Source organism: Sparassis crispa, assembly GCF_003851025.1.
Source record: "Sparassis crispa DNA, contig_000001F, whole genome shotgun sequence".
NCBI lineage: Eukaryota > Fungi > Basidiomycota > Agaricomycetes > Polyporales > Sparassidaceae > Sparassis > Sparassis crispa.
The window spans coordinates 21,969-45,019 of record NW_020939748.1 but is presented as its reverse complement, the minus strand read 5'-3'; the positions used below and the strand labels follow the sequence as shown (position 1 = coordinate 45,019).

Genomic DNA, 23,051 nt, shown 5'->3' with positions numbered 1-23,051 from the left:
AGGGTTGAAAGCGACGGGAACAAATTATAGAAATATCAGCATGGAAGGTAAGATCCGATGCAATATTCAATCTCGAAGAAAGGAGAGAATATCGGCATGAAGGCGCTTCCCGAAAAATGTCACTGGACTCACATTCAGTGGGATCTTCCGATGACTGACCAGCGTACTAACCCTTCTGAGGACGAAACGGCGATCGCAAGGTTTGAACTATTGCAAGTCTCACTGTTAGCCCACATGTCCAAATTACATCCATTCCGTGCTTACTTAACAACGTATTGCATGTTGCTATAGTTGAGCACATTGTCAATGAGCATGAGGTGAAGGAGGGCACATGTTTATGTGTGACACTCCCGCGGACATGAGGTTGGCGGCATGATTTGGCCGCAAGCGCTGTTGCCAAAGAGACCTTGAACCAAGTGGTCCAGCGGTGGTACTGAAGTAACTCATTGCGTTCTAGGGAGAAAAACGCGGTCCGAAGAAGGCGGCGAAGCAATGGATCGAATTATGAAGAGAACCAAGTTGTCCACAGATGGCGGCGAAGTAGTGCATTGAGTTCTGGAGAGAACCAAGTGGTCGAGAGATGGCAACGAAGTAACTCATTGTATTCTGGAGAACCAAGTAGTCCAAAGATGACAACGAAGTAACTCATTGGGAAGTTCTGGAGAGAACGAAGTGGTCCACAGACCCCAATGAAGTAACTCGTTGGGTTCTGAAGAGAACGAAATGGTCCGCAGACGGTAACGAAGTAACTCATTCGCTTCTGAAGAGAACGAAGCGGTCCAGATATGGCGGCGAAGTAATGGATTGGGTTCTGGAGGGAACTGAATGTTCCAGAGACGGCAGTGAAGTAACTCATTAGGCTTTGAAGAGAACCAAATGGTCCAGAGACGGCGGCGAAGTAATTGATCGCGCTCTGGAGTTCAGTTTAATGCATACTTCCGGAATGCGCGGATCCATTTTGGACCGCGGATTGAACATAGAAGCGGGCACAGCTGACGGAATGCGGCTCAATGGGATTCACGGAACGCACAAATCTCCAACATGCATAGAGACAATGAGAACCGGTCTTTTGTCCTGGGACAGACCGTGGACGTCACTTATGCTGGATCTGCTGGATCTGCGGTCCATGGTGGGGGCGCTGCACACGCCAAGGTGACGTACCATTGTGTAGTTTTCGTACGAATGGGGAGAGCAGAAGAGGCTACGCGCGAGAGATAGGAAGACGTGACAGAATGAAGGGGTTCCCAACGCTGCAGATTGTATGTCCTGCCAGAGTCGCCGTCATGCTGAGGGCACCATGTTCGTGATGATGTCACGAGTCGAGGAACAGGAGTTAAGACATGGAAATCAGTACGGGGTGCCGCGCAGATAGCGGAAGGGCGAGGACCATCAGCGCAGTGGTGAGCGGGAGATGTAATGCGGCGCAGAGTCCGGTGCTAGTAGTGCAATACAATGCAACGGCGGGGCGGGGCCGCAGAACGAATAGCCAGAGCGTGGAGCGTCATCTTCCAGAATTTTAAACGAGGTTACAAGTACGGGACAGATTCAGACGAAGATGGAGTTTGGGGGAGCGTCTCGTGGACAAACGGTGGTCTGTGACGGCTGTGATGCTCTATGGGAGGTGGACAACAGGGAAATCGGCGTGAAGAGTTGATATGGATATCAGCCAGACGCCAAAGAGGTGCGCGGGCGCGTTGGGCTCTGGAAAGAATCAATATTTGCTGTATACGAGGTGGATGGGAGTGAGGAGCGGCGGGAGGAGAGGTTGGTGCTATGTTTCGTACACTGTCTCAAGGCAGGTGGTTGGGCGTAATACAACTCCCTCGTATTTTATCCGCTGCTCCGCGTGCGGGCGGGATGCAGCAAGACTCGGGTTGGGAAGCAGTTATGGCGTCCTTAGGCAGCTGTTGAAGTCGGTACGGGTGAGGTGCGACTACAGTACCGAACGTCGAATATTTTTTGAAGTGATGCCTTCTTCATCCGTATACAAATACACATTCTCGAGCTCGTGGACGGGTAATTTCGCAAACAAGCATACTCAAGCCTCAGGTTCCTCATCAGCACCCTCCGAATGCACCTCCCGGCCGTCAGTGTCCTTGCCGCGAATCCAATCCCAGGTCCAACGGGGCGGCGGCTCGTCGTACGCCCTGCCACATCCAGCGCCAGAGCAGCGGATGACATGCCCAGAGCTCGGGTGGGGGGTGCGGTCCTCAAGCACCTTGATCATGAATTCCTTGCTGTTCCATACGGACGTTGATCAGCACATCCCCGCGCTAGCCGAGGAGCACGCACCTGTGCACGCCATCCTGCAGTGCATTGTGCACGATATCGTCGAGACCGGTATGCTTCCCGCAGTTCTCGCATTGCATCTTGGGCTTGCTGAGGAGCACGCCCTTGATGCGGAGCCGGCCGAAGTCGGTGCCGAGTAGGTCGCTCAGGTGCCGGCTCTCGGCGTCGTCGATGTACCACAGGTATTCGTCGCCATGGCGTGCGTCGATCTCGCCTGCAACGAATATTCAGAGTCACGCTAGACTCGGTGAGATGATGCTACGCACGGCTGAGCTCTGGCTCGGCGGTGGGTGCTGCTACGGTGCGGCCCACTAGCAGCGAGGCGGAAACGAGCTGGAGGAAGTACGTCCACGAAAATTGCATCGCTGTGCGGGGTCTGTGGTCTGCTGAGCTCGCGCAGGGCACCTGCTCTCTTTATGCCTTCAGCGGGATCGCGAATGGTCGGTGGGTTGCCCGTATTGGAAGAGGGAGCCTGCGATGGAGGTGATAGCACTTCGCCCTGCGGTAGCTGCTGTTCCTTCGATGGTGGTGCTCGCGCCCTGTCGGTTAATCGTGCATCTCGAGACCAATTGGCAGATGGACACGCGCATCCGTGTCGTCGCTGGCAACTTGAATAACGCCCTATCTTGGCACGCCTCATTCTGAAAGGCAACCGAGGACGCGCACGAGCGTCTCTCTGCCACTTAAAATGAGCACGTCAATACTCTGTCTTGCTCGTCGACTCGTCTCATGCGCTGCGTGGCACCGCGCGGCACACAGAGCTCGCTCCACTCACCAAACTGATAGACATGCCCTTTGAAAGTGCTTCCGTGTCGTCACTGGCAATAAGATATGCGCCCATCCTGACACGCCTCTTCCCGAAGAGCCGACCATGGCCAAAAATGCGCTCGCGCGCTTGTCCACCAATTGAAATGCAAATGTCCATGTTAGTACTTACTTTATCCCGTTCGTCGACATCTCCGGCACATGCTGCGAGGCCGGAGCTGCTGGATTCCTCGACCTTCGTCAGAGTGTCATCCTCCCGCCATCTGATCGTGAAGCCTTTTTAGGCGTGTCCTCCACTCGTCAGCATGACCGCGACAGTATTTGGCGCCGTATCTCCTTTCAAGTTGTTGGATATCTGGCAAGGATGAAGGAGAAAGGCTGCGGTAGGGAAGATGCATGTGAAAGGTGAGGCCATCCATGTGAGGCCATATCTTCCGCCTCCGTTTATGCGATGCGCTGTACATGCCCCAAGGAGGTCGTCCTACAGATGAGCGACACCTCTCGGTGGACGAAAAGTGAAAGTGGACTGGCGAAAACACATTCGATCTTCTTGCGCGTAGGATCCCTCCGCACGGTGTCGTCGGTGTGGATTGGAGCGCGCCGGAGGTGGAGCTAAAAACACCATGAGGATCAGGACGCATGGCTGGGCTTGGGGTCTCCTACCAGTGACCACTGAGTGACATGAGCACGTGCCTCCGTGACATGTCGTGTAGAGCGCCACCGCCGCCCGGTTCTTTGTTCTCCTCTGCATCCTTTTACCATTGGGCCGCATCATCAATAAAGACTCACCGCGGCAGAAGCTTCGCAATAAACATGGGCCAATACTGGACGATGTACGTGTGTACATCTCTACTTCCTCTGCGCGCATACCAACGCTCCAAACTCCCCCAGATTCAATTTCGACACGCAGGAGGAACTGGAGGACCTCACCGGTGAGGTTGGCCTAAAGCTCGGTGAGTGGCTCTTCACCAGCTGCCTGCCGAAGATGCTCGTGCTCTTGCTCGCCGTGCCCCTTCCCCTGCCTCCCAGCAGCAAGGTGAGTATGCCCGCCCACTCATCAGTGCCCGGCGCTCATCGACCAACACCACATCTTCTGCAGCCTCTGGTGCACACCCCGGACGTCCGCACGCTCGGCCGCCTTGCCATCCTCCCCGAGCTCCTCCTCTGTGTATTCGACGAGATCGACGATATGCGTGACGCCATCGCACTCGGCGCCACTCACTGGGCACTATTCGCCCTCGGCATAAGACACATCTATGCGCTCGCGGCGGAGGCGAAGGCGAAGTGGGCCGGGTGCCGCATTATCTGTCTCGGGGACTACGTCCGGAACGACGATCTCCCGCCGGGGTTCCTCACCGCCGCTGAGGAGCGCGAGATGCACGTCCTCCAGGAGAATGATGAGGACGAGCAGCAAGACGAGCACGAGGAGTGCGGAGTGAATCTCTTCAACTACGCGACCAACCACTTCCGCTTGGTGTATGAGCTGGGGTGGTACATCCCCAGACCGAAGTTCTGGTACAACGTTCCTCCAGAGATGTACACGGCGCTGATCGCCCTGGCCCACGGCGGCTATAGCTCCGATCCTAGCGCCGCGTGGGTACTGTGCAGCCTCACGCGGCGCGAGTACGTGCGCGCGGAAGCGACGGCTGCACTGTCCCCGAACAGGAAGCCGTGCGGTCCATTAGTAGACGGGGCGGTGGGCTTGGGGGAGGTGCTGGTGTCGTTAATATGTTGGTCTTATGACCCGTCGACTGCGATCCCGTATCATGGGCCGTTGCACCGCGGGCGGTGGGCGGGCGATCGAGTAGAGATCACGACGATTGGACGGCTGCGGGATGGTGTGGGTGCATGGAGGGATGTGAGTGAGGAGGTGTTGGGTGTTGTTGCAGAGATCTGGAATGCTGAGTACTGCGGGAGCAGTTGGCAGGGGAAGGAGGAGGAGGAAGAGGCCGAGGACGAGGATAAAGATGAGGATGAGGACAAGGAAAGAGAACGGGATGAGCGCGCGGAAGAGAACAAGGAAGAAGAAAAGGATGAGGAAGCAGAGGAGGACGAAGAAGAAGAAGAAGGCGAGGAGAACGAGGAGGAGTGAATCTGACTGACCTTGATTCTCTTCTCCGCCCTCACCATTGTTGATTCTGTTGCAGTTGGAGAGGAGTGTAAGTTTCGTCGTCGAATGGCTGGGTCCCGATTATATCGATACGGGTGTTTCTCCGATTACTCCACGAATCTACTGTACCTTCTGATCGTCGTCCAAGGTGGGAGCCCATGATATGGAGGCAGACTGTATATATGCATACGCACTAGCATCGCAAGGCGAGGAGATCGAAAGAATGCGGCGGAGCATTGACTCGGAACCTCCCGGGAGGCCTCGCCAAACGCCGGCGAGACGAAACTCATGTTGCCAGGCATGGCGAGGGCTGGAGACGCTGGCGAGAGTGGCAAAATTACAGAAACATGGGAATTTTCACTATTCCGATGCCTGAGGTATCTACAGGCCTAACTCATGTGGGCCTCAATAATATCATGTGCAACACGCTGCAGGAAGGCGTCCACAGGCACTGGCTCCCCCACTGCACGGTCGACAGATTATGTGCTGACGTGCGGAATAGCCAGAAACTCATGACCAGGATACTCGAGGATCGCGTACCCCACCCGAGCTCCGGGCATGTCGTCCGCTGTTCCAGTGCAGGATATGGCAGGGCTTACAATGTGCCACGTCCCAGTTGGACACGGCACTGGATTTTGGGCGAGAACACTGACGGCCAGGAGGTGGACGCTGCCTGAAGCTTGAATATTTCCTGATAGCGAAATGCCTGTCTGCACTCGACATATGTATCGTAACCACGCAGCGCTCGCTCGACTCAGGACTTGCGACGTCCGCTATTCGCAGAGCCCATAGGTTGGTGAGCAGATGCTGTGGGTGCTTGCCAAGACACAGTACCCAGAAACGGGTGACTCTATACCACACCAGGCGGGTCCTCATTTTTACACTCACCTTATGCAACGTTAACGTACGTCAGAGTGCCTAGATCAGAGCCCTTATACGTACATACCTGGCATGATACCCACTCGCATGGGATGCACCTGAGAGCTTGAGATTGCGCGGCGGCCAGACGACTGAGACAAGTACTTCACATCAATCTAGCCCACGCTCGTCTCCTTCTACGAGTCGGCCTTTATCATGGATGACACTCACGCTCACGACAGAAATAATAGGCATACTCACCGTCAGTATTAATGTAAAGCGTGACTAGCTTGAACTCCTCGGTCGGCCAGCCGACGTTCCGCTGAACTCTTCCGACTCCCAGTCCCATCTTCTCGTTTGAGCCTACTTATCCCCTTCTCCTATTCGGAAACGTCAGGGACAGGTGTGGACCATCGGATATTCTTTGCAAATATTCATAGAGTACTTACGAAGAGATACGTATGCTGTCTGGGTACATCTGCTTGCTTGGGGCCTTGAACCCTCCATGCAGAGGTACAATCTCCATCCGGAGAAAGCCGGAGAAAGCCAGAGCTTCCTGATGGATTCGCGGGGTTCTGCGTGACAGCGGACCATCAACTGAACCAATCCGCGTACTATCGTTACCCTAGTAATGCAATTGCGATTGCATCTCTGTCACCGTTCCTTCAAATCGGGCCCGTTTTCCTTCGAACCTCTTTGGATCAAATATACAACATATAAGCTACCTTCTGTGTGACTGCCAATTTTTTTCCTGATGTTGTGCGACTCCAAGACCGAACGCAGTGAAGAGACTGATTTGCACGCAAGAGCGCCGAATCGGTCACAGATCGTCACGCTTGCCGACGTGCCGTTCCCTTGTTCTCCCTCTAGTCGGAGTTTTAAATGGCACATTTCACTGTCACGCCTAAGTCCTCCAAACTTGCAATTCAGAAACTTCGCACTCTTCCCCTCCGAGTTTGACTCCCAAGTTGCACAGCCAAGGTATTTGGGACTGTGCACATCTATTGCATATTTTTTTGTGATTTTTAGTGCAGCAAAATGCGGCAAAACGGCGAAATTGCATAACTAGACCAGATTGCAGTACTGGGGTAACGATAGTAGGGAGTGCGTAGGGGTACCCGATCGACGATCTTGAAGCACGTTGCTTCCGTGCGGTTTCAACTCCGCTCAAACTCCACTTGGACTTGTGCGAGGCTCGACGGTTCCTCGCCATGCACTCTCCGGTATATGTACGCCTTTGTGCTCTTTGACGACTTGGGTGACAGTCTTTGAGATGTACGAATCTTTCGCAACGCTCGACGTTGCTTATTGACGTGAGTGGATTTTTGGTCCTGAAGTCATCGTCTCTATCTCATTGTTATGATACTTGAAGAGAAATCATCGACCTGCAATTATCACGGAATCTACACCAAGCTTTGATATTCTGCACGTAATCCTCAGATGGCTGCTTTGCCTTCCACATATACCGAAGGCACTCTGCCTCACCTCCCACCTGAGACTCACGATCACATCCTGGATTACCTCCAGTTTGATTGTGCCGCGCTCAAATCCTGCAGCCTGACCTGCCGCGCATGGCTATCCACCGCGCGACATCACCTTTTTCGTACCATCTCCGTATCAATCACCGACATTCAGCCACTTTTGCACGTCATAGAGACCTCCACTGTGTTAGTTCACCATATACGTGCTCTGGCGGTGCGTGTGAACGACGTGAACATATCGCTGTTGTACAGCGGGCTGCTGCGGCTACTAGCGTGCTTGGATGCGGTGGAGTGTGTGACACTTCAGCAGCCGATCGACACTGGGAAAGTCTCGGAGAGAGATGTAATGATCGTTCGACCTTGGGAGGCGGGACCGTGCGTCGGCGTCACACGTCTCGTCATCGAGCCCAACTGCACTTTCGAGCGCAGCGATCTCTTTCCGTTCCTCGCGTTCTTCCCCCGTCTCTCCACGCTGCACGTATCCGATCTCTCCCTACGCTCACAGCGTCTTGTGCAAGTTCAGACGCATCTTCCTGCCGGTAGTACACCGTTCCTCGCAGCTGCCAGGAAGCCGCAAATCTCCACGCTGACATGGACTCACGATCGACATGACATGAATTTGGTCTGGATGGCATTTGTTACAAACGATGAACTGCCCACGTGGCCAACCGACGGAGGGCCGCTGGATTTCTCCTCCCTCTCCACGCTCGAAGTGCGAATGCGCGGGTTTCGTGTCTGGCCGACGTTGCGCACCCTCTTGCATACGAGCGGAGCCGCGCTACGGCGTTTAGTGCTTTCTCTCGCGAACGACCTCGCTGGTTACGACCGTCATCCGCAGAGCATAGACCTGTCACACAACGTGGATCTGGAGGAGCTGCATATCAAGGACATCTTGCTGAACTCCCAATTTCCCCTGCGCTTGGTTTGTGCCATCTTGGGCCAGATCGCGTCGCCGCTTGCAGGAGTTGACGCCGACGACGGTGATGGTGACGGAGAAGAGTACTACCATGTTCAACTGCGTAGCATTGTTCTCGAACTTTGCGGCCCTGACAAGCACACAGTCCCGAACATCCCGGATAACCTCAATTGGGATCAGCTCGACCCGCAGCTCGCGCGGATATTGCGCCTCAACGAGAAGGTGGTGGTTACATTCCGGGTCCCCGCCATGCTCGCTAGTCTGCACGCTGCGGTGTTTACGCGAAACTTGCCCGAGGTGATGCGCATGGTGCGTTCGGTGGAGGGGGCGAGGCGGGTGAAAGTGGTACCTGTCTGGATGCATCGATCCTCCCCACTTCCTTGGGAGATTGAGACGAGCGAGGGGCAGGAGGAGTGGCTCGTGTGAGCTCCGGTCACTGTGCACGAACATGCGTTGTAGAGTTTGCCTCATCGACTCGTCAGGATTACTGCTTATCTGTTCTGTCACCAGGTACACAGTTGCCGCTCGTTCGACAAGTCGTTTACCAAGTCGTTCAACACGATTTTGGCTCAGAGTCTGCTAATTGGTTTCTCGTGCGGCGTCGGCACAGTTTTCTCTCAGCATTTTCAGTGTTCAACTTTGAACCTCCCAGCCTACGACCTACGTACGTATCCGTTCATGTGCATCGTCTGTATACCGAGTGTTCCATCGTTTGCCAAACCGTCTGCGCACCCCACTCTGAACTGCGACCTCTGCGAGAACACGCCGCGCTGCACCGTGCACAGGGACTGTGAATGAACGCATACACTCGCAGGGTGCACGCGGTAAATTGCCGACCTGTAGTAACGTTGAAGAAAGCCATCGAACCGATATATAGGACATGCCGAGCTATATACCGGACGTACACGATGAAGATGTCTCAACATAGCCTCCTGTGGGCCTCGACTTTCAGCAAGGCTCCAAGCCGCTCACATCTGAGGATTCGAGCATCTCGTACTGTGAATCTCTAGAAGCATCTCGCCGCATCGACGTAATCGGTGCGGTATTTTCAAGGCAACTTTATGTGACCCGTTCCTCGGTTCCTTTAATACCGTTCAACGACAGCCGTGAACAGGAAATTTGACTGATAATGTTCGAACACCCACAATACACTTACAACCTTGATACAATGCACAACTACGGAGAACCGAAAGCCTTGAGCAGCGCCTCAACGCAATCGGTAACGAGCTGCCTTCCAGTCTCCAATACACTAATATGCAATCTTCAGCACATTGCCAGTACAGTGAAAATAAAACTCACCCTAATTATGCGACAAAACCACACCGCACGCTCGTCAGCAACTAACATCGGAATAGATGCCACAGCGACATACCGTCCATGGACATGACCTGATGTGGAACACGCTTGTACATCTTCACCTCAACAGGAACACCCGCCTTCTTCAGCTTCTCGCCGTACGCGATTCCCTCATCGCGCAAGATGTCCAGCTCCATCACGGCAACCCACGCCGGGGGCGCTTTTGCGAAAAGCGCTTCGGATGCGTAGATCGGGGAGTTGTCCCACGAGGCCCAGTCGGCCTCGTTCGGAAGGTAGAGCTTGCGGAACCACATCATGCGGGTGACGGAGAGCCATGGGGTCTGCGCGTTTTCACGCCAGGAGGGGTAAGGCTCACCGGACTCCGACGCGGTGTTGTCGACGACGGGGACAAGGAGCAGCTGGAAGCAGAGAGGAATCGGAGGATTCACCAATGCCGCTTTGTGCGTGAGCACTGCGGCGAGATTCCCACCGCTAGCGGAAGAAAGATGATTGTGAGATGCAGACTACACAGATTGGCATACCTAGAGCCGCCACCGACGGCGATCTTGAGGACGTTCGCGCCGAACTCGGCTTTACCGTGGGTGTGAACCCATTCTAGTGCCTCTACAGCGTCCTCCACGGCAGCGGGATAAGGGTTCTCTGGCGCAAGACGGTAATCAACCGAGAATACAAGGCAGTTCGCGCCTGAAAGGCATTAACGTCCATAATAGCTGTGAGAGGATATCGCTTAGACTTAGATATAAACGGAGAGAACTTACGCTTGCACATGCTCGTACAAAACGACGTTCCGGTGGAGATAGTCCCAAGTGTCCAGCCACCTACATGCTCAAACTTAAGTGGATTCTCGTGTATACCAGCTCGTTACTCACCTCCATGGAAAAATAACAACACGGGCCAGCCATCTGCGGGTGGTGCACCCTCCGGAGTCCAAACGCGCATTGCGCACTTGCTCAGCGAGACATCGCGCCCGGGACCGACTTGCAGAGGCTCAGAAGCTCCCCCAGCTTGGAGTTTGACGCGAACGCTCGGATCCCAGGGCACCTGCTGAGCGGCGGGGGTATAGCGAATGTGCTCGTTGTGGTACGCGACATACTCAGGAAGCAGCTTGTCGAGGAAGTCGGGATGGATAGGTTGCCAGACCTTGCGCTCGGGTTCAGCAGCCATCTTCGGGAGCGAGAAGAACAGTACTGGTAGGACCGCAGCGTCGGAGGATAAGCATGGTGAATTTATAGATGGGAAGCGAGCCGTGGGGGGAGCTCATAGATAAGTCGGCCTCGGAGTGAGAGAGCGAAGTGAGTAGGAGCACGAGACTACGACGTCTGGCTCCCCGTCTCCGCGTCCTTCTGCTCCTTCCATCAGCTTCTAATATCTCTCGCTGTCCCGCCGATAAGTACACCATGGGCAGGCGCAACATGGTCTACAATCCCCTGCGATACGATCTCAACCGTCCAGACAATGCCCGACACATTCACCTACCAATTTGACACTGCGGCGTATAAGGGGACCGTTACTGTTCCTCTTGGTCTCTACATTAATGATGAATTCGTGGACCCAGTTGAAGGGGGGACAATCGAGTGAGTGCCTTGTTCCTATTGCCAAGTGGATTTCTCATGAGACCGCGATAGTGTCGTGAATCCCGGTAAGTGTCCCAGTCGGACTTGTGTCTGTCATTAAATAAAGCTTGATTTCGTTCGTAGCGACCGGCAAAATTGTTACATCCATTGCGGCGGGTACGAAGGCAGACATCGACCTCGCAGCTCACGCAGCACGAACCGCCTTCAAGACGTCCTGGGGATTCAAGACGCCCGGCGTGCAGCGCGGTAAGATGCTCTTTAAGCTCGCGGACCTCATGGAGCAACGTATCGACGAATTTGCTGCACTTGACGCGCTCACGAATGGTATGTACGACGCCTTGCACATTCATTTTCATTTACTTGGGCGTTTTCTTTGAACGTTAACGGTGGTGCTGTGCAACTTGCAGGGAAGGCCTTCAAGACGGCCCGTGATCGTGACTGCACTGGTGCCATCGCAGTCTTACGCTACTATGCAGGTTGGGCCGACAAGATCACAGGAAAGACTATCGAGGTGAGGTGGCATTCACTGCTCTTCGCATTGTCACTGACGTCTAGCCAGACAAACGACAACAAAATGACGTACACGCGGCACGAGCCTATCGGCGTAGTGGTGAGTAGCGTCGTCTCGCAATACACTCGTCCTCATTCTGCGTTGATTCAGGGCCAAATCATTCCCTGGAATGTGCCAAGTAGCGCGTGTTTCCTGCGTGACTTCTTTCGCTGACCCTGCTCTCCCTTTAGTGTTCTCTCTTTCGCTCAAGATTGGACCTGCGCTCGCCACCGGGAATACGGTCGTGCTCAAGCCTTCCGAGCTGACCCCACTCTCCGCGTTGCTCTTCTGCACGCTCGTCGCCGACGCGGGCTTCCCACCGGGTGTGCTGAATATCGTGAATGGATACGGGGCTACCGCAGGCCAAGCGATCAGCGAACATCCTCTGATAGGCAAGGTCGCCTTCACGGGCAGTACGCTCACGGGGCGTAAGATTATGGAGGCGGCGGCGAAGAGCAACTTGAAGCCAGTTACTCTCGAGCTCGGGGGGAAGAGCCCGGTTGTGATCTTCGACGACGCAGACTTTGAACAGGCGGTGAAGTGGGCGATCCATGGGATTTAGTGCGCCGCACATTTTTTTGGTGCAGGTCCTCGTTTACTGATAATTCGAATAGCTTCAACCACGGGCAGAACTGCTCGGCCGGCTCGCGCATCTTCGTCCAGGACACTATCTATGATAAGTTCTTACAGGAGTTCACTGCCCGCGCGCAGGCGATCAAGGTGGGCAACCCGTTCGACCCGGCGACATACCAGGGACCACAGGTATCGAAAACGCAATTCGACGTGAGTCCTTGCTTCTTCGATTGTCCCTCGCGCTCATGGGCGTTCGCTAGCGCATCATGGGCTACATCCAGTCGGGCAAGGACGACGGCGCGACGGTGCACACGGGCGGGAAGCAAATCGGGACGGAAGGCTACTTCATCGAGCCGACGATCTTCACGGACTGCAAGCCGGGCATGAAGATCGTGCAAGACGAGATTTTCGGGCCTGTCGCATGCGTCTTGAAGTTCGCGACGGAGGACGGTACGTAGTGCAGGCTGGCGCGCGATATGTAAAACGTCCTGAATGTATTGCCGTGTGTAGAAGTCATCGAGGCTGCTAATGACACCAGTTATGGGCTCGCGGCGGGGGTGTTCACGAAGGACATCGATCGTGCTATTCGTGTTGCGCATGCCCTCGAGGCGGGCACGATGTGGGTGAGTACTATCCTCCGCCTGGTTTAGATCATTGCAGTCACACTGATCCTGATGGCGCTGCGCGCAGGTCAATTGTGCGAATCAGACAGAGATTGCTCTGCCTTTCGGTGGGTTCAAGCAGTCGGGGATCGGCCGGGAGCTGAGCGAGTATGCGCTCGAAAAGTGAGCGGACTCTTCGTGCTACGGTGGCGGCCAACTGACGTTTCGCATGTAGTTACACGAATGTGAAGGCCGTCCAGATCAATGTGGGCATCAGATTGTAGTGCGCGGACTACTTTGCTGGACTAGATAATTTGCGATGGTCTGGAACGCAGTGTCTAAGAAGTTGTGTACTGCTACAAGAAGAGATTACTTGTGTACAGATACAATGCTGGTTGGACCTCACCCCGGGCTCTCGTGTAAACCGTAGCGTCGGGCTCAGTCGACGACGCACTCGAAGTCAACGAAGCATGATTCTCCGCAGGGCGCTCCTGTAAACCGCAAAACTAACACAGTTTCCGCAGCGCATGCGTCATTCACCTCGTTCGGGTCGCGCAGGGGGAATGGATCCGGGAACCGGCCGTCGGCATCGACGAGCTTGTAATTGTACCTCGCCAGGAGTAGCACGACGATCGTTTTAATCTCCCGCTTTGCGATCATCATGCCCGAGCATCTGCGTGCGCACCGAGCCATATGTCTGTCAGTACATCCATCTCGGTCTCCGCCTCAACTTTCAAGAATACGCCCCAGCTGAGATATCCGAATGCCGCCTTCTTACAAAATATTGTCCTCCTCGCGCCCCGCCTCCAATCGTTCCGGGTTCGATGCACCATTGTAGTCATGGACGCGTCGCGCCACAGCCACTTCCCTGTGCAGCTAGTTTACCGCTTGCTCGCTAAGGGTTAGGACAGTTCCTGGAACGCGTACTACGGTACCAACTACACATATCTGGTACGTCCTCCCGGGGGTGGATGCTACTTTTTGCGGGAATCCTACCGTCTCCGGACGTCCTCTATCCAACAGGTCCTGACCGCCTCTGATTCTACACATCTCGGCGATCTGTGCACTCCCTAGATCCCACTGAGCTTCATAACACCGCATCTTATCAGGTACGCTTCTACCTTCAATCCGTTTTAAATGCATCCTCGCATTCCGGCGATATATGCGCACCGTAGGTCAGACTGAGCTCCAGGACCCAACCAATTGCTCTGTCGCCGTCTCAGCCGGTCCACTTGGTTCCAAGTCTCTTTGGCAGCACCGCTCGCGGCCAGGTCATGCAGCCAACCTCAGACTCACGCCCATGTCATTTCGGGTGTGTCGCACATGAGTAGATGCACTCCTTCGCCTCATGCATCCGCAATGTATACCTCAATGATAGCAACAGCGTCGTAATATCTCGTTCAACGAGTAAGCTCAGAGTGAATGTACAACCTGGACGTGTGGACTAACAACGAGACTCGCAACAGTTCTATGCCTGGGATCGCCGTTCATCCTTTCGGCGATGGGCATGCACGCTGATCAGAAGGTGAGTTCCATTTTCTGGACGGACTGACCGCAGTGACATTTCCCCGGAAGTGCTTCCATGCTAATGTCTGTCCTCCTGCGAGCGGCGCTTCGATATTGCCGGATCGCAGCTTCCATGCTGATATGTTTACAGTTTGTTTTCCCCAGCGCTTTCGATCCTGTGCTTTATAGAATTGCATAAATATCCGCCGCAGTATGTGATCTTAAGACCGGCCCTCAGACCTGTCTTCCACTACCTGCGGGGCGGACCCCCTCTGCTTCCCGCTGTATCATTCACCTCGCGCTTTACTGTGTGCACTGTCTTCTCTACGTGATTACCTTCCACGAATTCGTTGAATCAATACCATTGAGTGCGCACAGTCGCCTTCTTGCTCGCATTCCTTCTGACGACCCTTTACTTTTTCCTTAAAGCACGTCTGCCATGAGCGGCTTGGATCCCTTCACTGCCGCCGTTTTCGGCTGGTTCCGCGATGACACGCAGGCCTTGATGAACCGCATCGCAGAGGTGTTGGCGCGCAGTCGTCTGTACCCAGATCGGTCTGTCCAGTGGAGGCCGACGTGGGCGACGGACTTCCGCAATCTTCATCTGCCAGCTAGTGCTGAGCGCCTCATCCGCTGGGACATCCGTCGCCCAGAAGACGTGTTTAGGAACGGTTTCGCCCCGAAGGTCCAACCTTCCAGCAGCGCACAGCTGCAGGACCAGCAGCTGGATATAGCCACCTACGTCTTGCACAACGTCCCTTCCATCTTTGTGTCCACGACGCGCACCCTCGCGACCTACACCCCCTCGGTGCCCGAACCGCTCGTGTGGACGGCGGATAACCGGCTTAATCGCCATGTCGTGGGCGGAACCAGTTTCAAGTACGAGATATACGCGCATGGCGGGATAGATGTCAACGAGTCGCTGGGCACACATCGCCATCAGCAACAGAACGAGGTCGCGTTTGCGGGTGGAATCCGGCGCGAGTTCGTTCGCAGTGCCGTCGAGTACCGCCGGATCGATAATGCAGACGGCACCACGGAGGACATAATCGTCCGGGTTTATTACAATCCGTACTTCGATTGGAACGCCAGTGGCAGGGGCCATGGATCGCGCCTCCCTGATCTGCCCCAGGATGAGTACAGATCGATTGGGGTCGAGGTCGTTGATGTGACCTTTGATGACGACGATGGGAATCCTTCGGACTCGCATAGGAGGGAGCTGCGCAGTCCCGTGGACGAAGATATCCTCATGACGGGCGAGGGTCATACTATCACAGATTTTCTGATAGGCACCGCGACCGAGCCACGCTTCGCGCGTGCTGTTCTCCCCAACCTGGCGCGTTCCGTCCATGAGGTCTATGTCTTCGCAGAGACGAAATACGTCCTCATGCACTTCGACCCACCCGGTTCGATCATCAATGGGCCAAAGCTGGTCGTGACCGAATGGCCGTCCCTGCGCAAGGCCAAGTTCGCAGGGAGGGTGGACGCGATCCTGCCGAACCCGGACAATTACAGAGAAGCCTACTTCTTCAGCGGAGACAGCTATGCTCTCGTGAACGTCCAGCCGGGGTCGACGGACGACTACCTAGTGAGCGCGGTCAAGACGATTCGCGGGAACTGGCCATCCCTGACCAAGGCCGGGTTCGACAAAGGGGTGGACGCGATCTTGCCAAATCCTCATAATAACGCGCACGCGTACTTCTTCGGGGGTGACCAGTACGCGCTCATCGACATCGCCCCCGGCACCACCAACGACCGCATCATCAACGGGCCCAAGTCCATTTATCAGAATTGGCCGTCGCTGCGCAATGGCTTCACCAACGGGATCGAGGCTTGTCTTCCAAACCCGAGCAACAAAAATCAGGCGTACTTTTTCAAACATAATCGTTATGTCCTAATTGAAGTCAAGCCGGGCACGACAGACGACATATTGATCGAGGGGCCCGCAGATGTTGGTGGGAAGTGGCCGGCGCTCAAAACCGCTGGTTTGTATTGAGGTTTGCAAACGAACCTCATACGTGGTGTCGTGTTAGCGGCGCGTTCCATCCCTCTGCATCCCGTCCCTTTGCGTTACTATCATGCATTCATTCTTGTTCTAATCCACTATGCGTGTTTTCGTCCACCCTCTAACCCCTTATATATATGCCTTCATTCTTTCTCTAAGCCTGCTCTCATGACTAGTTACTTGTACGTCACTGTGTGTATCATATTTGTACATTTTCTTCCTCACTTTCAGGCAGATCGGTAGCTATCCTGCTTTTGTAAGAGTAGTCGACATCACTTTGTAACCACGTCTTCGAATTAGCTAAGCCATTGCGCAAATATATCATTTCGAGACATGGTCAGGGTCCAAACTTCTTGACCAACGAAGGGGTGAAGCAAGCAATATAAACAAGTTATGCAACATGGGCAATAGAAACATCGTAAGTCATCGGATCACGTATGCGAGAGACAGAACTGCGACCGAAATGGCACTGTCGCCGATCAATCTCAAAGGTTATGCCTCCGGCTCGATCATCCATCTCTCAGTTTTATTCGCCCAGCGATGACCTCTGGCAAATGCACTTCATGAGCCGGAGAGTAGTGTGATCTGTGCACAGAAATGAGGTGCCCTAACTTTGCATGAGCATTCACTGCAGAGCTGTCTTCGATGTGCGAAGTTCCGAGGTACTGATCCACGATCTTACTACAACGGCAGCCAACTGACATTTCACGTCTAATTACACGACCGTGATCGCTGTCCACATCGATGTGGGCATCCTGAGGTTGTAGTGGGCCGACTTCTTTACAGTACTTTATGTTTTGCGACGGTTTATAATACTGTGTTTGCGAACAATTGATGTTTACCTACTACAAGAGACCACTTGTCGGACCTCACCCCGGGCTCTCGTCTCAGGCACCGCATTGAGTTTAGTCGACGATGCGCTCGAAGTCTATGAAGCATGGTTTCCCCATAGGCCGTGCCTGTAAACCGAGGCGTCAACACAGCTTCCGTAGAACATGCGTTATCCACCTTCAGCAAGTCGTTCGGGTCGCGCACGGGGAACGGGTCTGGGAAGTGGCCGTTGGCATCGACGAGCTTGTAATCGTACCCCACGAGGAACAACGCGACGACCATTTTGATCTCCAACTTCGCGATCTTCATGCCCACGCACGGGTGTCTGCCTGCACACGTCCGTCAGCACTTCGTCTAGGTTTCAGGCTTAAAAGTGGTCACCGGCGCCCCAACCGAGATACCCAAAGGTGGTCTTTTTGTCCTCCTCGCGTCCTGCCTCGAACCGTGCTGGGTCGAAGTTCGTCGGATCCGGATACAGCTCTGGATCGAGGTGCACGTCTGCGAGATTGTACGCCATGAACGCATCGCGTGGGACGATCTGGTCTCCGATGCGCAATTCCTTAGCGACGTTTCGCCGCAGCACGGTGCCGTTAGCAAGTATGAGGCGGATGGTCTCACGAATGACCAGCTCAAGGGCGGGTGTTTCCTCCTCTATCGCGGCCATCGGGAGTGCAGCCAACCGTTCGTGTAGGAGCGCAACTCCAGTGCTATCCGTGCGAGTGCACAGGAGGTTGTGCACCTCTGCAGACACCTTTGCCTTCCACTCGGGGTTTTGGTCGAAATAGAGCAGAATCCAGCACACTGCATACAAAAGGTCAGTAGTGGCGAGTATGAGACGGAACAACGCACCGATCATGCCGGTATTGGTGACGCCGGCGAAGATGACGGACAGTATGAACTGCGCACGACGAGCTCAGTCACTCGTCCGACGTCAAACATATATCCACTCGCCTGAATGATCTCGGCGTCCTCTGCTCCATCTTGCAGAAGTAGGTCGATTGTGTCTGCGCTGGGCACGTCTGCGTTACGCCTCTTATCAATGTAGCCCTGTAGCATCGAATACAACTCTCGTGTCGCACGCTCCCGGTTCCGCTTAGCCCGGCTCGGGAACCACGGCAGGAGCAGCGCTACCGGTGTCGAGCTCTGTTCAAGCGTCCAAAAGTTTTCCTCGAAGCGCGCCGAAGCCTCGGTGTCGTCCGCAAGCTCGCTACACGACGCCATGCGGATCGTCATCCAAAAGACAAGCTACAAGAATAGATGAGATGGGCAAAATGCAGACATTGGAGGTGCGCACATCGTAGATTTCCTTGAAGGGGTTGATTCGGCCCTTGCTTCCCCAAATTTGCATCCGTTTATGCATGCCGTCAAGGAGGAACGGAAGCACTACGAGGCCGTATCAGCTCAGGATACCAACACACGGGCATGCACGGACCGTTCATGATCCTCTCCTTTGTGAGAACGAGCTGGAAATACTTATAGAAAAACTTGATCGCAGCGTCGTCGGCATCGAGCATGTTGATGTCCGACAATTGAGGCGCCTACACCGTACTCAATAAGCAGACCGCGGAAACGAAACTGGGCACCCACCCCGCCGAGGAAGAGGCGATATCCTTCGTTGAAGTTAAGTCGCTTATCATTAAAGAACACCTTGCGGGCCTCCTCGCCTGACAGAGCCACAACCGTATGCTCCACAGACAGTCAGTGCACACACAGGATCGCCTGGAACTCGCTCACCTGCAAGACGCGAAATTTGAAGAGCTTCTCGCCCGTGCGCCTGAAGTTGCTGTTCAGAAACTCGTACCTCCGAGCGAAGAAAAACCACGCTGAGAAGAAAGAGAAGCCATTGAGCCCGTGGATGGTGGATTTACTTCGGCGCGATGAAAGAGTGTATAATCCGATGAGGAAAATGAGGGAGAGGGCGAGTGAAGCGGCCGTCGCCAGCGAGAATGAGATGGTTGAAGTCTGTGCCATGTTTCAGCGCAGAGCTCTTCGCGCGAGACTTTATATGGCGCGCCAGACGACGCCACGAAGGCAAACCAAACTATCTGACAGAGAACGGGCAATGACACACCTAAAAGTAGGCACACGACGGACTGGGACGCACTCCTTATTTGGATGCTGTGAAACCATGCGGTCAAAACAGGTTAATGCGACGCCGTCTTGGAGCTCCAACATGTACGCACGCCCGCCTATGGCATAAATGAGGCTCGGCTCAATTGAACGTCGAGGCAAGGCAAGGCACGTTCCCGGGTGCTCTTAGAAAACCACTCTGCACACAGACCGTGGTTTATCACGTACGTTCAAAAGACTGTAAATGAGCGACGACACAACAACGGACCCGCACAAGATACAGGACGCTCACAAGACGCATGTTTCTCGGGGAAAACCCAGAAATTATTCGTAAAGTAAACGATGAGAAAAAAATTTGAATAAAGCATAATGGATTTTCATGGGAAATACTGTGACTGTCCAATCACAGTTTTTCCTTTTCCGCAAAAAATACTGGGCTGTGGCTCGGACGCGTCAGTGTCGTGACCTCGATCAGGGATCTCAATCTGGCGTCTGATCCGCCCAAGAAACATTACGTCAGTACTTACATGTATGACTACTTTACAGCCAGTCACCGTCGTAAAACGAAACCACAGCCGCATCAAAGCCGGCCCTGTACCCATCGCGCCGCACATGGCGGCTACTTGGTGTAGACGAAGTAAGGATTTCTGAAAGGGTGCGTCGTGAACCAGTTACTGGAGCAATGCACAAGAATGGCACTCACTCCTTGTCCGTCATGTCGAGGAAAGCCGCCTTCTCCCGCTCGCGCTGCACATCCTCTTCAGTCCAATTGTTTGCCGCAATCGCTGCGTCGAGCGCCCTCTTTTTGTTTTTGTTCATGTGCAGGTTGATGAACCGGAGAACGATGCACGCCACCATCGTAATTGCGATGAGCACCACGATGGCTATCTTCCCTGGGATGTAATCTGTGCGGAATATTAGATAAAGTCGGCACGATGAGATGTCCGTCACTGACTAGGTGCATCGGCCGGGAGGAAGAGATAGGAGCCGACGACATTGCCGAGCTATGGGTGCCGAGTCAAATTCCCAACGCACATGCTGATGGTGGATGTAACTCAACTCCAAATGTGAAGAGGGTGATTGCGTTCAGTGTGACCTTTTTCGTATGTCCACTCGTGTTGCTCGCGTTCCACGCATACACCAGAGGAAAGCCTGCAAACCCAAAGATCGCTTATGACAGAGAAGGGAGGAAAGAATAGAGGAAACACCGTACAGGGTCCAGAAAAGCCCTGAATGTAAATGGAGAACAATAAGACACCCTTGTTGCCTGACTTCTGGAACGCGGTCATCAACGCCATACCGATGAGGTTCGGGACCATCGACAACGTGATGAGTGTCATCCTGTCATTTATAAAGTCCGACCAGTATCCAAATAGGATGACGGTCACAGCAGAGATTAATCCTGCGTCCACAATCAGCCCAACTGTATGCAGAGTAAGTGAGCCAACACTCACCGGACGGAGTGCCCAGTAGCAATGCCTGGCGAGACGTGAACCCAAAGCTCTTCATGACAAGGTTCCCGAAGCTGCTCATCGCGCCATTCGGAAGGCCGATGCACATGACGATCAGGAAGATGAACCATGTCCGGACGTCCTTCAAGCTCTCATAAATCTGATACTTCTTGATGTGCTTGTTGTGACTGCGAGCAGGAGCCGATATCAGTAGGACTGACGACGCGAAAAACGCGAAGACTGACGTTCCCGCTTGGTCATCGCGCACACGCTCGAGCGCGGCAATGCGCTCCTCCTCGGTCAGGAACCGCGCAGTGACGGGAGAGTCCGGCATCCAGATGAGTACACAGATGCCCACGATTATAGCGAGAGCACCGAGTATGATATAAATAAGTTTCCATTGCGGGATGCCGCCCTCGTAGAACGTGAGGCCTGGGAAATAAGACCGTCAGGTTTGCGAGCCAACGAGCGAGTAGTCAGCACTAGCCGTAGGCAATGAAGCCGCCGAAGATCGAGGTAAGTCCATTCTGATGTACAATCAGCATAGGACGGCAATGTTCATGAAGTGCACGCTACCATGAGGTAGAAGTACGATATCCTCGAGGCCTAGAATTTTAGTGATCAGGATGAGTGGTAAATACGAGTGCGAACGTAAAGATTGACCTGTTCGTTCTTCTTGTACCACATGCTGATGATCAGGATGAGAATTGGCGCGACGCAACACTCCAGCATGCCTGCAAGCACTGGTCAGCCTCTGCAGGCTACGACAGCAGAGAGAGCTCACCAAGGATGAAACGGCACGCATAGAAACCACTGAACTTCGGGGCCGTCGAGTGCAGAATGACTACGACACCCCACAACGTGACATTGACACCTTCGCCGACATGTCATTAGTCATTCGACCACATTAAGGCTCAAACGCATTGAAAGACGCACCTAAGTACTTCGCGATCGGGAATTTCTGTGCGATGTACTGCGTCGGGAACTGCCAGACCATAAATCCTGTTATACTCGTCAGCAAGTTCGAACAAAACAAGACCAAGAGCATGACGCACCGAGGTAGAATGCCATTGCCACATTGTTGAAGTCCTTATCTGTCGTCAAATATATGAAAACCTCATCAAGGCTGATGTACTCACGATGCCTTTAATGGGCAAACCCATGATACTGCGACAGACGAGAGCAATGGTGACGATAGAGTCACATACAAGGAGGAAAGCGCACCTAGCATAGTTCAAAATATTCTTATCCCTAGAACAGAATGTAAACCCACCATTCATGCCGACAGAAAGAGACATTACAAGAACTGTGTAAAGTACACTGCAGCACAGAGCGGCGGAATGAGTAAGTCCTGTCATCACTACATCTCAGGCGCTCGGCTCACGACACGGAAGAATAATGGACTGACGATCTTCCTCCTCAGCTTGCGATTGTACTCTTTGTCAAACGTGTGTGTTCGCTGCGTGCCTACGACCTTCAGCGCATCATCGCCATCGCTGATGGCAGACGCAAAGTCTTCCTTGTCGACCGGGATAGCGGACACCTCCATCTCGGCGTCCCGGAGCTTCTTCTCATCGACGACGTCGGACATTGCGGCAAAGAACTCGAAGGACAACGGAGGGAAGGCGAGGCGTTGGTCGCTGGACTCGCACACCTAAATATGCTGCTCGCGCGACCCAAGTACACCGCGATATCTCGCCGACGAGGCGACACAGGAGATAGCAATATAAAAGGTGAGTCTCAACCATGATTGGAGCCCCTCGAGTTATGCTGCGGTTTCCTTATCGCGCGCGAGAAAAGCCTTTGGTTTATCGGCACTGTGAAAGGCTGGGCATACATAATGTGCACTCACGGACATTTATCGGTGACATTTCCGAGTCGTACCTCACCATGGCATCGATAGCACGGCTAAAACACTGTAATACAATCGTTAGAAAGACGATGTGGAAACGCGATAACGACAGCCCATCATACCCACAAATTGCTGGCGCAAAATCAACGGAATAGAGACCAGTAGTCTAGGAGAAACGCCTTCGGCGCCCCAGCACGGTCTCCTCCCTTATCTTGGGTGATTGGGTCTTGAGAATTCAGCAGTACGAGATGCACGCGGCGTAGATTCCGGTCGTAGATTCGCGAACAGAGTTCTCTTGGTC

General features: G+C 54.0%; 8 protein-coding genes across 8 annotated transcripts; 4 read left to right on the top strand and 4 right to left on the bottom strand.

The window, feature by feature from the left end:
- Positions 1 to 2,038: 2,038 nt before the first annotated feature.
- SCP_0200130 (hypothetical protein) lies at positions 2,039 to 2,652 on the bottom strand (the record flags this gene model as incomplete). Its single annotated transcript, XM_027753928.1, has 3 exons — positions 2,039 to 2,237; positions 2,293 to 2,503; positions 2,556 to 2,652. 3 exons carry the CDS (start codon positions 2,650 to 2,652, stop codon positions 2,039 to 2,041), a joined length of 507 nt encoding a protein of 168 aa, XP_027609729.1.
- A 1,215-nt stretch (positions 2,653 to 3,867) lies between these two features.
- On the top strand, positions 3,868 to 5,146 carry SCP_0200120 (hypothetical protein; the record flags this gene model as incomplete). The annotated part of the gene is made up of 3 exons (XM_027753927.1): positions 3,868 to 3,887; positions 3,946 to 4,090; positions 4,154 to 5,146. 3 exons carry the CDS (start codon positions 3,868 to 3,870, stop codon positions 5,144 to 5,146), a joined length of 1,158 nt encoding a protein of 385 aa, XP_027609728.1.
- Positions 5,147 to 7,462: 2,316 nt separating this feature from the next.
- SCP_0200110 (hypothetical protein) lies at positions 7,463 to 8,845 on the top strand (the record flags this gene model as incomplete). Its single annotated transcript, XM_027753926.1, has 1 exon — positions 7,463 to 8,845. The coding sequence occupies one exon, from the start codon at positions 7,463 to 7,465 to the stop codon at positions 8,843 to 8,845; it is 1,383 nt and encodes a 460-aa protein (XP_027609727.1).
- A 622-nt stretch (positions 8,846 to 9,467) lies between these two features.
- Positions 9,468 to 10,900, bottom strand: SCP_0200100 (AB hydrolase superfamily protein; the record flags this gene model as incomplete). The annotated part of the gene is made up of 6 exons (XM_027753925.1): positions 9,468 to 9,501; positions 9,565 to 9,595; positions 9,792 to 10,207; positions 10,258 to 10,420; positions 10,495 to 10,554; positions 10,606 to 10,900. 6 exons carry the CDS (start codon positions 10,898 to 10,900, stop codon positions 9,468 to 9,470), a joined length of 999 nt encoding a protein of 332 aa, XP_027609726.1.
- A 291-nt stretch (positions 10,901 to 11,191) lies between these two features.
- SCP_0200090 (Aldehyde dehydrogenase) lies at positions 11,192 to 13,319 on the top strand (the record flags this gene model as incomplete). The annotated part of the gene is made up of 12 exons (XM_027753924.1): positions 11,192 to 11,310; positions 11,362 to 11,375; positions 11,434 to 11,634; positions 11,718 to 11,821; positions 11,870 to 11,920; positions 11,972 to 11,999; positions 12,052 to 12,421; positions 12,475 to 12,643; positions 12,694 to 12,883; positions 12,944 to 13,056; positions 13,124 to 13,218; positions 13,271 to 13,319. The coding sequence occupies 12 exons, from the start codon at positions 11,192 to 11,194 to the stop codon at positions 13,317 to 13,319; spliced, it is 1,503 nt and encodes a 500-aa protein (XP_027609725.1).
- A 1,661-nt stretch (positions 13,320 to 14,980) lies between these two features.
- On the top strand, positions 14,981 to 16,537 carry SCP_0200080 (hypothetical protein; the record flags this gene model as incomplete). The annotated part of the gene is made up of 1 exon (XM_027753923.1): positions 14,981 to 16,537. The coding sequence occupies one exon, from the start codon at positions 14,981 to 14,983 to the stop codon at positions 16,535 to 16,537; it is 1,557 nt and encodes a 518-aa protein (XP_027609724.1).
- A 914-nt stretch (positions 16,538 to 17,451) lies between these two features.
- On the bottom strand, positions 17,452 to 19,748 carry SCP_0200070 (hypothetical protein; the record flags this gene model as incomplete). Its single annotated transcript, XM_027753922.1, has 14 exons — positions 17,452 to 17,505; positions 17,555 to 17,706; positions 17,759 to 18,178; positions 18,227 to 18,275; positions 18,329 to 18,622; positions 18,672 to 18,760; positions 18,810 to 18,915; positions 18,965 to 19,063; positions 19,112 to 19,178; positions 19,246 to 19,339; positions 19,449 to 19,495; positions 19,561 to 19,566; positions 19,672 to 19,685; positions 19,740 to 19,748. The coding sequence occupies 14 exons, from the start codon at positions 19,746 to 19,748 to the stop codon at positions 17,452 to 17,454; spliced, it is 1,500 nt and encodes a 499-aa protein (XP_027609723.1).
- Positions 19,749 to 20,066: 318 nt separating this feature from the next.
- Positions 20,067 to 22,489, bottom strand: SCP_0200060 (Uncharacterized transporter; the record flags this gene model as incomplete). The annotated part of the gene is made up of 17 exons (XM_027753921.1): positions 20,067 to 20,094; positions 20,151 to 20,352; positions 20,403 to 20,451; positions 20,508 to 20,599; positions 20,661 to 20,849; positions 20,902 to 21,086; positions 21,144 to 21,330; positions 21,386 to 21,425; positions 21,475 to 21,504; positions 21,562 to 21,632; positions 21,683 to 21,772; positions 21,835 to 21,900; positions 21,954 to 21,987; positions 22,038 to 22,065; positions 22,123 to 22,149; positions 22,200 to 22,249; positions 22,307 to 22,489. The coding sequence occupies 17 exons, from the start codon at positions 22,487 to 22,489 to the stop codon at positions 20,067 to 20,069; spliced, it is 1,551 nt and encodes a 516-aa protein (XP_027609722.1).
- Positions 22,490 to 23,051: the final 562 nt, after the last annotated feature.